At 41.6% G+C, this 12,807-nt stretch overlaps 1 protein-coding gene across 3 annotated transcripts in view; it reads right to left on the bottom strand.

Annotated features, from left to right (window-relative positions):
• Positions 1–10,530, bottom strand: part of CCDC170 (coiled-coil domain containing 170) — a 46,981-nt gene extending 36,451 nt beyond the window's left edge. For 2 of the 3 annotated variants that reach the window (XR_008748281.1, XM_055811325.1), the window contains exons 1-3: positions 10,411–10,529; positions 6,509–6,536; positions 2,948–3,079 (exon numbers count right to left, since the gene is read on the bottom strand). Coding sequence is in view for 2 of the 3 variants with exons in the window: in XM_055811325.1 (XP_055667300.1) it covers positions 2,948–3,079; positions 6,509–6,523 (147 nt within the window). In the remaining variant the exon portion in view is untranslated. Of the gene's footprint in view, positions 1–2,947; positions 3,080–6,508; positions 6,537–10,410 lie in introns of all 3 variants that reach the window. The other variant, XM_055811326.1, reaches the window with a different exon arrangement.
• Positions 10,531–12,807: the final 2,277 nt, after the last annotated feature.

Consider the following 12,807-nt stretch of genomic DNA (forward strand, 5'->3'; position numbering starts at 1 on the left):
ACCTCCCTTACGCATCTGCATTACAGTACAGTTACTAACACCACTATTCCCTCTTTTGTCTGCCTCCTCCCTGCCTCTAGTTCTGGTGCACAATTCCACAGATGGTCTATAGCTGCAGGGAATTGTTACTCTGTTGTGTAAGAGTGAACCCTTTTGATGATTTGCAGCATATTCAGAGGCAAAGACATTTTTGGAGAGTTGTGCTGTAGGCAACCTCTTCTCATCTTATGCAAATAGTTATTTTTTGGTCTGATAATCCAATCAAATGTAGCTGGATTTACAGAGAAACAACAAGAGAGCCTTTTAAGGAAGGATGGGAGGAGGAACATCACTGCCAAATATCAAGGACCTGTTCCAGAGGTGATGCTAGAGCTTCCCAACAGTTCATGGAGTTCAGTCGTTTTTCTTTACATTCCCCTCTCTCTTTTAGTTCAAAATGTTGTTTTCAATTGAACTATTTCTGCTACAAGCCTCTCTAAAAGACTGAGCCTGAAGCAGACACACCAGGCACATAAAATTTCAGTGTGTTTTATTTTGTTAAAAGGAAGAAGTAATTTAAAGTGGCTTTTTTTGTCACAAGAAGTGTTAAGGCATGTTTCAGCTTTCCTGACAATTCCAATTATAAGCAGCAAGATGCAATCCAAAACATTTATCTCCTACTACATAAAATTAACGGGCAAATAAGTAAGCCACATGAACTGCTGATTATGATGTGCTAGGTCTTTTAACTTGTGGCAAACATTTTAAGGCAATAAATATTTAAGACGTTAAGCTGCAATTCAGGACCTCAGGAAATCCACTGCTCTGTCAGAGGCTTCCAATGCAACCAAACCCAAGATACTCAGAGAAATTCCAGGAGGCTGGTGAGCCAGCTGAATGGTGACTGCCTTGGAAAAGAGAGGTCCTGCTTCTCCTGCTCCAAGCCATGCATGCCTGTCCTTTCCCTTGCACCAGCTCTGGTGTTTCTCTGACATCTCCAAAAACAATGTAACTAACGCAGCTGACAGAGAAGAATTCACTTTCTACAATGGAGCATGAGGAAAGAGAGCTGGCCACATCCCAGAGAAAAGGCTAACACTGAGGAGTCAGGTAGGAGGATCACTTTTGCAGCAGCAGCGTAGTCTCTGATGACCTTCCCCTGCAAGCACTGGTTTATCAGACACTTTGGAGCTGACATAAAGCAGCAATGATTTTAAGAAAAGCAGCTCTCCTTTTTTCTAGGCTCCTGGGCTTCGTTTCCATACTCCACCCTCTTCTTTGTGCTAGCAGAAGCACTTACATGGCTACAAGGTGAAACAAGATTGGGAAACCGATCTCGCTAAAAAAAAACCCAGAAGGAAAAGCTTTATTTTTCAATTGCATCAGTCCCCAACAAAACCATTCACCATAAAGCTACACATACATCTGTGCCAGCAGAAGGGATGGAGTAGTGTGGGGAAGGAAATGAGCAGCTGAAGGAACAATAGGATTGCTTTGCTTGGCAGCTGGACCAAGCTATGGTAGCTTAAAGGGGTCATAACCTTAAAATTACTCTGTGGTTCAACTCCCCATCTGCAAAATATGATATTTTTTCCTCTGTGGTCAGTTCCAATAGCAGAAAAAGCAAGAATAATCCCATATCATCAGTTTTACAGAGCACTCAGCAGAACAAGGCTCTGACCTCAGCTGGGTCAGGGAGGTCTTTATTAACAAGAGCATGAACAGCTGCTTTCTTGACTGTGCTTTTGCAAGCACAGTGCTGAAAGAATCTATAAATCAGTCAGTCATGCTGGCAATAAAGCCATTCAACATTTCCAGTAATAAATTCTTTCTATGAGAACATGAGATTCTGGCTTTTTAAAATTGAAGTTTAAAGTACCGATCCTGCATAGCCATTAAACGTAGGGGAACTCAGCGGTAATTTCAGTATCAACTGGTCAAATTCAAGCTCAGCTGATGGACATTTATCCCTGTATTTCTGGCCATATACTGTATTAACAATTCATTCTCTTATAATACTACATGTTCTTCCTGTTTCCCATATTCAGCTATCCACAATTAAATAAATCTTATTTCATTGATAGAGCCTTTTTTAATGTTTAGATGCTATGCAAGTATATCACAAAGCACTTTACAATGTGCAAAAGAAATACATTTTTGTAAAATGTACATGTGTTTAAACAACTGGTTGGATGAACATTCACAAGTTTCTATCAAATTTTATGTATTTATGTATATTCATGAATATACACACCCAAATCTACATATGTAAATAAGTGTAAGCATTTCATATCTCCTAAATGAAAATTCAACTCAATTTTAATACTGATCACTGCCTGCATTGCTGAATTGGATCAAATCAACCTCAGCCAGTCATATGTTAAATAAATAAATAAATTAATTACATGTGAAAATACAGAAACTCTAAAAATTCTCCTCTCTCCTGAGAACACCATCTGCACAGCAGAAACAGAAGAAAAGGATGTGTGCATGCTCTTCAGCCTCTCTAGTTACAATCAATTTCATTAGTTCAAACACAACTTCACTGGTGATAAAAGCAAAGCAAATGCGGGGAGCTGTAACTTGGATAGTGGGGAAATGGGTGAGGATGGGCTGCTATATCTTAACTCATCAGCAACAACAGGAGGACATCTATCAGAACTTTCATAGAACCACAATTTAGAAATATCAACATTCAGGTTTAATTTAAAACGATAGCATTTAGATGATGATGATAAAAAGCTAGATTGCTTCAAATCTTTCAAATATAAACTCACACTCAGTCCTTGAACACAGAAGCAAGCTGAATAAAGCGCACATGGAAATTCTAAGAATATTACGTGAAACAGAAGTTTTGTATCAAAAGCAAAAAGCTTTGGACTTTCTTCAAGCTTTCTATTCTCTGCATAAAGTGACTACAGAGAATCTTCAGGTTTGGAGAAGGATTTGGAAGTATTTTTAAATATACCTCTGACTGAGCACAATCATACTTCACTGAAAGTGCTGCAAGTTCACTTTGAGCAGTTTCAGCTGCAGCTCGATACTGATTCATCTGCTCTCTGGTGACAGGAATATTCAAAAGAACATGATCATATGATTCCTGGGAAGACAGCATAAAAAAAACCAAACATTAGACAACACATTTTTTGAACATTTTTGCTTTAGTCCTTTTTTCTTTGATTAAGCTGCTCAACATGCATTCTACAACATGTTATTCCCAGAGTAACTGACCCTTACTAAAAAATAGGATAAACAGTCACTTTTCTATCAGTCATCACTTTCATCTGCAAGTTCAGCTACCAACACCAGTGCTAACATATATAGGCACGTAAGATATTCCCCCTCAACAATCCCATGGCCTCCCACTGTTTTCAGCTCAGAGTATTTCCAGCAATTTCTATGTATTTAGCAACATTCAAAAGGTCCCTCTTCTACAAATTTACCCAGTCACTCCTTCAGCCCATGTAAACTTTAACCCAAAGGGAGTCCTCAGTGTCTCTTACACAAAGAACCACTTTGGTTTTTAGAATTCAGTTACATTGCATGCCCCCTCATTTTTCTTCTGGAAGAAATGGGGAGGAAAAAAAGCAATTGATATCAATCTTCTCTGTGCCACTCATAATTTTGCAATTTCTATCATATGTCACCCTCCATGGTCTCTCTACCAAGTTGAAGAGGCCAAGACCATTCAGACACTCCCTCTTGCTCCTCAAAGTCACTTTTTGGCTTGCCCATTTGTACTTTTGTTTCTAACCAGCTAAGGCTAAATGTCCTTTCAAACTTCTTCACTTGGACATGACATAACTTCAGCTTTCTGAATGATGCTTTCTCATGCCCAGCAATCACCTTATGACTGACTTTCACCCTTTTTCAAGCCCTTCTGGTAGAGGGCAAGCACTGGTTCTGTACTTCTAGCATAACCTCCTTCACACCACTTGTACAACTCTTTTAGCTGTGCCTTTTAGACTATAGTAAGCTTTCTCATTTTTGTGTGCTTCTGCTCTTCTACAGTAAAGCAGAAATGTGTTGGATTTCTTGGCCTTTGTTACTTAAATCTTTCAATATGAAAATTCAGACCTAAGGTCTTGATAGGAGTTTCATTAGACAGAACTTTTTTTCAGTTGATAGTGACTACAAAATAACGAAATATAAAAATAACATCTTCAGAACAGAACTTTGTTTAGGTGATGCTGGGAGCACACATGGCAGAAGACAGAACATGAGATTTTTTTGTTCCATCAGGTCCCACACAGGACTGAAACAAAACTGCAATCCTAGAGCTTTAGATACACATTACAACATGCAAATCTCCCCCCAGCTAATGACTGCTGCTAAAAAAAGATATTCCAGTGGAGACGGAGACAACACTTCATGCTTTTTACATCAGCCTTGGTTTCCAGGCTGAAATAAATTACAAGTTCAGCTTGTATCACCCATGCTAAATAGAAAAAAATTAACAGCTTTCTAAATAGGTGAACAGCTAGTAAATTAAGACTTTACCAAGAAACATGCACAGAAATTCCTGGGGACTAAGGCAAAAATTACTAGTCTGGACTGTAGCAGAAGATAAATTACCTCATATTAGTTTCTATAATACTGTCAACCCTTTTCTTTTCATCTTTCTTCAGTGAGCTAGTACACACCGGATTAGACCCATCAAGTTTAATCATATCCGTCTCCCCCCAAGAAGACGCTCAGCTGTGCTCTTTCAGGAAGGAGTTGCCCCTCTCATCAAACCAGACTGATACATGTAGCACAGCTCAGGGCCACGTACAACATAGCACACAATCTCCAAGATAAAAAGGGCTGCTAATTTTCTCAAAACTTTATCACCATTCTGAGGGAGTGAGGGAAGGCATGTGCCATCTCTTTGCTACTTTGTCTTCCTTTTTGCTTCACTCCACTTTTTTTTCCACTTTGTACAACTGTGTGAAATTCTTTGATGTAGAGAGGGTTTTTTTCATTCTGTAGGACAGCAGGGCTCCAAAACCATGGATGGAGCTTGAAACATTAAAACTGTGTGTCTTATTTATGTATGTTATTATATTTATATTACTGTATTGACATATGCTTTCTTTTACTTCTCTAAAAAAACACAACCACTTATGACTTCACAGAAAGAAAGAATATATCTCAAAACTGATGAAATAAAAACATTTCTAAGCATCAGTGAAGAAAGAAGCCCTGTTCAGCAGCAATAATGAACATAAGAAAACCCTTTACAGCTGGAACTTCTGAAACCTACATTTATCACACAAATCTAGATTTTAAAATGACGACTCTACTACTTTACTACTTTAAAGAGACAGATACACATCCAGAACAATTTAAAAGACATTTAAATGAAGCCAGGTGCAAAACTCAATGGGAATTACCATACTACTCATTTACAGTCTTAGTGAGATTTACAGAAACAGATCTCTGCATCCTCCAGTGCCTTAGTAAACACAAAGCTCATCATATATGGTGACACCATGCTAGGGTAGTTGGTATGATTATCATACTTCTAGCAGGGAATATGCGTGCTTTAATATTTAAGTAAATAGTTTCCTTTGTTTTTCCAGCAGCCATTCACAAATCTGAGCATTAATCATACTATAACAATAAAATTAATTTGGGGTGACTACTATCAGGGTAAAATTTGTAATGCAGATGTGGCACTTATGTATCTCTGGAAAAAATCAGTTTTGTAATGTTTCATGAGTACTATGTAGTTTATACTGATTACTGTTAAGAAAATGGAATTAATAAAGTGTTATAAGAGGCAGTAGACAGGAGAAGCCTTAATATATTATCACTCAATCAGCACTAAATAGTCTAGGGTTTGGGTGTCTCTCCCATTCATGCTAACTTTTTTGATCCCTTTCCACTTACCTGCAAGAAAATAAATTTTCATTTCACTTCAAATGCTAAACAGAGCTTAAACCTATATTTACAATACTTAAGACTAGTATCTACTTGCAACTTTGGCTTTATTAGCAATAGGTGTTCTTTAGATCAACAACATAAGGTCATTATTGTGGGGGTTTTGTTTTATTTTTACCAAATAACTGCTTTCACCTCCCTGGAATCTGTCCTGTAGTTGGCAAACTTCACCTGATTCAGAAAAAACAGCACTTCAACAACATTCAGTAGTGTTATACCTCACCATGTACTTTGATGCTGGCCAACCATTCAGATCACTCCCATTCTGCTTTTGTCAGCTTTTCCTCTGTTCCCTGCTACATTTCTCATTGCAACCCTGGCAAATGCTGCTACCACTGCCACTGCCCTTCCCCCCCCCCCCCCCCAAAAAAAAAAAAACAAACCCAAAAAACCAACAACAACCTTATATTTTTTAAAATCTCTATTGAAACAGAAAGCCCTCAGTAAGTATTTAAGTAAGCACTGAGCACCACCCTGAGTAACTTGCCAATGCATTGCCTCTTGCCCATAGTAGATGGACACTACTCAGGGCAAGGATTTTTTCCCATTTCCAAAGCACCTAAGCACGCTGGGGTTGGCATACGAAAAACAATGATTCACAAACCTTTGTTGACTCCATTCTTCTTTTGCGTCTAGAGAACAAACGGGGAGAAGGGAAGAGAGGTTGAAAATTAAATAGATTTGCAATATGATAACACATGACATTAATTTTTCACAGACCTGCTTCACTAAACTCTGTCAGGTACCTCAGCAAAGTAGGGCATAAAAGCAGAATGCTATGGGAAAGTTTCTCTAGTCACCTAGGAGCACTGATGGCCTCCACAGTATTCAAAAGCACATCTAACTAAAACACACATCTTTGACTTCTCTAGGTTACATTCACTGGTTCAGCTGCACAGTCACACTTTGTGTAGTGATCACTTCCTTTTGCCGCTGCTTTTCATGTGCTCCAAGTTTTTATTTCATGTCTCCTTTTATCCCTCAGCTCTCATTTACACTGATAATTATTTTTTTAAAAATCTGAGCAATAAGCACATGATACATCTTAACTGAACTACAACATTTTTCTCTTCAGGTGTTAAGATGACTAGTGGGCCCTTTTTACGTACCTCTTTATATGGGACTTAATACACTAGTTGGACTCAGCGGGCTATTCAATAATTTCTACAAATACCAGTGTCATAACAGTTCATATTCTGAAAACAAACAAAATGAGATATCATGAATCTGTAATACGTCTTCCTAAGACAAATTAAGATTCATGGCTGTATACATGCATAAAACTTGTTCTAATTTTTGAAAATATGATGCAGCAACACAGTTTATTATTATTATTCAATGCAGCAACACAGTTTGTTAATATTATTTGCTGCAGCCAGAATGAAGATAACATCCAACATGTAGTACTGAGAAGAACGTGCAGTTGAAAAATTTCCAAGCAGAATTTCTCTCTCTAAGAAATCACAAGCAAATGTTAGTCCCCAGATTTGCTATTGGATCTATGGTAGGCTAAGGTGCCCTTCAGGACAATGGGGATCAAAAGGAATTATTTGTTTATGGGCTAAACTGCTGAAAAAAAGGAGCTTACCCATTACGTTTTGATTGTAACTATTCTAACTTCAGCTAGAATCTTATTAAGTTTGTTGCCATGCGTAACCTAACTAGATTAATTTTCTGATTAAACAATCAAAACATGTTCTACAAGGCCATGTTCAAAATTGTCTTGTACAAACTGATCTAAAATAAAAGAAGATTCTATTTCAGCATGCTGGGAATATTTTATTTTAGTTTATTTTACAAAATAATTTATCATAGTATAAAGACAGACAAGTTTTAGCATATACCTCTTCATAAAATTTGAAGGATTAAAAGCAAATCGTATGCAAGTTACGTGAAAATCAGGCACTGGGCAACTTTTAGAGAATTCATTTCTGAGTGAAATGGAGGGAAGGCAGGTAGGTAGCACTTGGCTATTGCAGATTTTTCTTAGTAGCGCCAGCCAGCCAGCATGTGTGTTGCTTCAAAATAGCCACACCAGCTACACACAATGAGCGTGAGAAGGGTGAGCCACTATTACAGAGCGAGTCAGATTTCATTAACACATGTGAAAACAGACTAAAATGAACTGGAGTCACTTAGGGGAAAAACACTGTTCACAAATTAACCACTTTCTATGTACATTTTGGGTAAAGTTGACTTCTTTCTAGATAATGCTTTGCCTAATTTGCCTAACAGATCTCAAAATATTTGTATTGTTAATGCTTTATTAACATAAATCAAACTTTGTAAGTTACATTTCAAAGCTATATCTGTTCTGTCAGTTTCTCTTTCACATTATGAAATGCCAAAATACCCAATCACTTTTGCTCGCTTCCTGCTCAGCGAAGTCCTCTTCCCCCTCTCTGATTTCTGCCTGTAACTAGGCCCGACTTACTGCTCGCAGTTTGTGTGTGCAGTTCTGAAAAATTCTTTATTTGTTGCTGTTACATGCCTAAGGAGGTTTCATGTATTAGTAGTGTACTGTTCCAGAAACAGATAAAACTAAGTGCTCCCAACAGCTCAAAAAATTACCAAAGAGATTTTCTAAATTCCTTTCAGAAGGGTACTGCTTTGCTCTGCCCTCCTCCCTTTGCAGTAATCATTAAAAGGTATTATTGAAAGATAAAAATCACTCTCTGGTATTGTTCGTCTACTGAAGAGGCCAATTTCAAGCTTGACTAATGGGCTTAAATGCAAGTTTAATGACTATCAAAATTTTAGTCTTACCCTCTACTACTACAAGCAGCAGTTAAAGTGTTTTCATCTTTCATTTTCCTCTCTGTTAGCATGAGGTGAATTTGCATCTAAACATAATAAAGGCATTTAATGTGATGAAAGACAACAGTTATTTTAAGGGAATTACATAGACGTATCACCTACCAAATGTATTAATTAACATGTTTTGTTTTACTTCGTTCTTTGCCTATATGGCTACATTAACGAATTTGGATCTCCCCTGACACTTTATCTCATAGCTTTTTTGAAATGAGTAACAAGAAGGAGTTGGTGTGTTTAATATCAAAATAATAAAAAGGGTAACTGCTAAGGCAAAATTTGGGAGAAAAATGTGACAAAATTAAGCACTTATGCAGGGATTTTTGCAAACCACTTGCTGTTCTACTGTTTCTACTTTATCAGTGCTGAATAGAGTTAAGTAACGTTTTTAGGGAATAGCTGAAATGAGAGAGTTAAAAAACAGACCACCACGCAATGCCAACACTTGCAGTTTTCCTACAACACCTTCTATACTTTACTACAATGAAAGGCAAATATTTTAGATATATTTAAGTGTGTTGGTATATACACAATTAAGACAGACCAGTGCTATAGTGTGTTTTGCTAATTATAACCCACAACTTATAAATATCTAGTTACTAATGTGCTTCTGAGTCACAAAAGTAACGTTGACAAACCATTTGACTTCAGGTTGGGTAGGTTGTGGAGCAGATTACTGTCAACTCTGTAACTAAGCAGCACTAACAATAATTTAGTAATTGGGTCCAAACTGTTCAATTTAATATGCAGGCAGCTGATTTTGCTATGACAGTCTACAAAAATTCTGTATTTTTTGTCTCAGAACAATGTAGCACAATTAGAAAATTGATGTTTAATTTTTATGGATATACTTAGCTATTCATGCACTGATAAATTGTCTATCCTTTGAAATACGAAACTGTTACAAGTTTTCTACTATATCTTTAGTAAAAGAGTTTGATCCTTCAAAGCAATATCCTCAAGCATCTCCTTTAAATTCACATCAAAGCCAGCAAACCTGTTTCAAAGTAAGAAGCAAAGAAGAAATTCTTAGATAACTATAAATTCCTACTGCATGAAAGATACTCCCTTCTGCAACACTTAATAAGAAAAAAGTTTTGCCCTTGAAATTGTGAAGATAAGCTGTAACCATCAGCCAAAGCTCACTGAACTACAACCGAGTCTACCGCCAGGTACAGCTCTGCGGCTGCAGAAGCTGTTTTTCCTAAAAAAAGCGAAATTAAATTTTAAATTGAAACGATAACTTGCAAGGCGGCTTTCCAGCCAGACTCAGCCTCAGTCAGCTCCCACGGAACAGCCGGCAGAAAGCTGTTGGGAGACCGAGGGGGAGGGAGCTGGAGATTTTCCCAAAGTCAGGGCTTCGTTCTCTGATAGGGAACTGCGAAAAACCACCCCAGACACATCAAAACCCTCTTCCACCCCGCCTGCCTTCCCCGCCGCCACCGCCCCGCCCTGCCCTGCGCCGGACGGCGGGGCGCGCCAGCCGCGGGGCTCTCAGGGGAGCCCGGGGGCGCCGTGCAGCGGCCCAGCCCGCCAGGCCCGGCCGCCGGGGCCGCCCTCCCCCGCGCCGGGCCGCCTGCCCCCTCGTTCTTCCCCGGGGACGCGGTGCCAGGGCGGGCCGCGGCCGACCGCCCGCCCGCAGGCACCGCCGCCGCCCCCGCAGGACCGAGCCGCCCCCCCGCGGAGCGGTACCTCCGCCGCGCTGCCGCCCGCTCAGCCGGCCGGGGACCCGCCGCTGCCGGCCCTGCCGCCGCTCAAGGCGGCCGCCGCGGTGCCGCCGTCCCCCTGGCAACGCGGAGCGGGCGGCGCCCTTCTCCGCCCGGGCGGGCCGGCCGCGGGGCTTCCAGCGGGGGGCGGCAGCGGGGCCTCCTGCTGGGGGAGGCGGGGGGCAGCGCTGGTCGCCCGGAGGGGAGCGCGGTGCCCACAGGAACGTTTTTCCCACATCAGACAGACATGACACAACAAAACTCCACAGACCTGAGAAAACTGCCTCAAAACTTCCCTCAAAAACGTCAGAACAGCGGCCGGCAGAGCAGAAACGCGCACAGCAGCGCGTTCCTGCTTGGGCCGCGCTTCCCCCTTCCCTCCCGCAGCCCGCGAAGCAGCCCTGGTCACCGCAACGGGGCCTCGGCCTCCTCGCCTCCCTTCCAAACACCGCAGATAAACATGGGGAGAGAGGAACCGCAGCTGGCAGAAAAAGAACATTAAACCCTCAGGCGTACCGGTGCTGCACACTGCTTTGCAGGCCCTGTGAGAGCTGCTCGGCCACCTGCCCCGGTGCCGCCGGCGACAAGCGCCATCTCGCACCGCTTCCGCACTCACCCACAAGTCAGGAAGCATCTCACCTTTCTTGGGAACACTGACTTATTCATGTTTTCCAGAGAACAAAATGGAAAAACTGGGGCTAGTTTCGGGGGGGGGGGGGGGGGGGGGGGGCGGTCCTGTCTGTGTGCCTGATGCCATTTCACTGCTCCTGCCAAGGGCAGGGAAGACCCCTGCCCAAGCCGAGGGGCGCCGGTGTGGCTCATCACCCTACTTCAAGTGCTACATTGCTTAAAACACAGAGCTAGACTATGCCATCCCTCGGCTGAAATCTGCCAGTCAGCTCATACAGGAGGGGAAAAAAAATGGCTTCATGGAAGGAAGCCGGGCTGGCAGAGACAGGGCAGCAGGGCCGGCAGGAGCCACCTGCCTCCCCTCAGCAAACACCTGGGGAACGGCACAGTTGCCATCAGTGCATGAGGTGATGACAGTTACCTGGTGGCGTGTTTCCAGTTCATCCTCACAGGCAAAGGGTGAGCTAACAGCAACACAGGGTGGCACAGGGGTACATAAAATGTATTACAAAAACCAGGGGGGACTTGCTCCTTGCTGTGGCGGACCGTCTACATGAACACTCTCTCTCAGTGTTGCTGTGGTAGAGCGAAACCAGTAAGGTGTTTCTGAATCAAAATTATCCAGGGCTGCCAGAGCGGATGGGGTGCAGAGAAGGTAGCTGTGAGCAGCGTGTGAGACATCCCCTGAACCCAGTGACTGCAGCCTGGGAGGACGGACCCTCGTTCTGCAGTGCTGAACTCTCAAAGGAGCCAGGCAAGAAAGCGGCGAGAAGAGCAGGGACCTTGGCAGGAGGGGAGCTGTGCACCCAGGCTGCCTCCGTACGGCTCAAAAATACCCAGAGAATCCCTAGTCCCAGATAAAATGCATTCAGTTAACGAGCCAAAGTGTATCCCAAAGTGGTACAAATTTCAATTTACACAAAGCCTTAATATTTTTATGATTTCCTGATCTCCCCCCTCCCTTCTATGTCTCCAACTGTTCTACTATGTGAGGTACCTAAAAATGCTGCTGGCTAGGGAGCCCAATCAAAAGGTTTTATAATTTCAAACGTGGTGGATCAAAGCTGCTACCACCACACGGTGCAAAATGCCAATCCAGCATTCTACAATTCAAATCTATTTGACAGGTTAAATTTGCAGTGGTGGTCTTACATAAAGCCGACCTAAATCTGGCATAAGTTTTAATGTTCTCTGTACATTTGGACAAAAATAACATCCTGTATTTGTACAGTATCTGACTACAGCCTAACCTGTCCCACTAATGGAGTAGCATGCAGATGCAGGATTAAATGATTGTGAAACTTTGTCCTAACTTGCTCAAGCATGTGCTTGAGTGCACTTCCCCATCACTAGTCCTGCAGTGCCACAGCTGGTTCAAGAGCTATACTTCAGCCACTTCTATGCCCTTGGCGATGGGGAGAGAACACTTACGCAGCTGTATCTTACTGCAGATCTACAGTTATTTGGCTTTAAAAAAACCCCAATGAATCTGATGAACTGTAGCAAGAGTAACAAAAGAGGCAAGAAAAAAAGGATGAAGAAAAGCAGAAAAAAGAATGGGTCAGTTTGAGGGGGTGCAATATCCACTCCTCAAGCTACAACTAAGAAGAAAGTATCTTATTACAGGATGACACACTTTAAAATGCTTTAGGCTTGTTTACTAAATACTACAGGTAGAGTTCTCAAAAAGACCCCATGTTTCTTTTTTCTTAACAGGGGCAGGAAATAATGACCTAGGAAAGATTACTTCACA

The sequence above is a fragment of the Falco peregrinus genome, chromosome 7 (genome assembly GCF_023634155.1).
Source record: "Falco peregrinus isolate bFalPer1 chromosome 7, bFalPer1.pri, whole genome shotgun sequence".
In the NCBI taxonomy this organism is placed as follows: domain Eukaryota; kingdom Metazoa; phylum Chordata; class Aves; order Falconiformes; family Falconidae; genus Falco; species Falco peregrinus.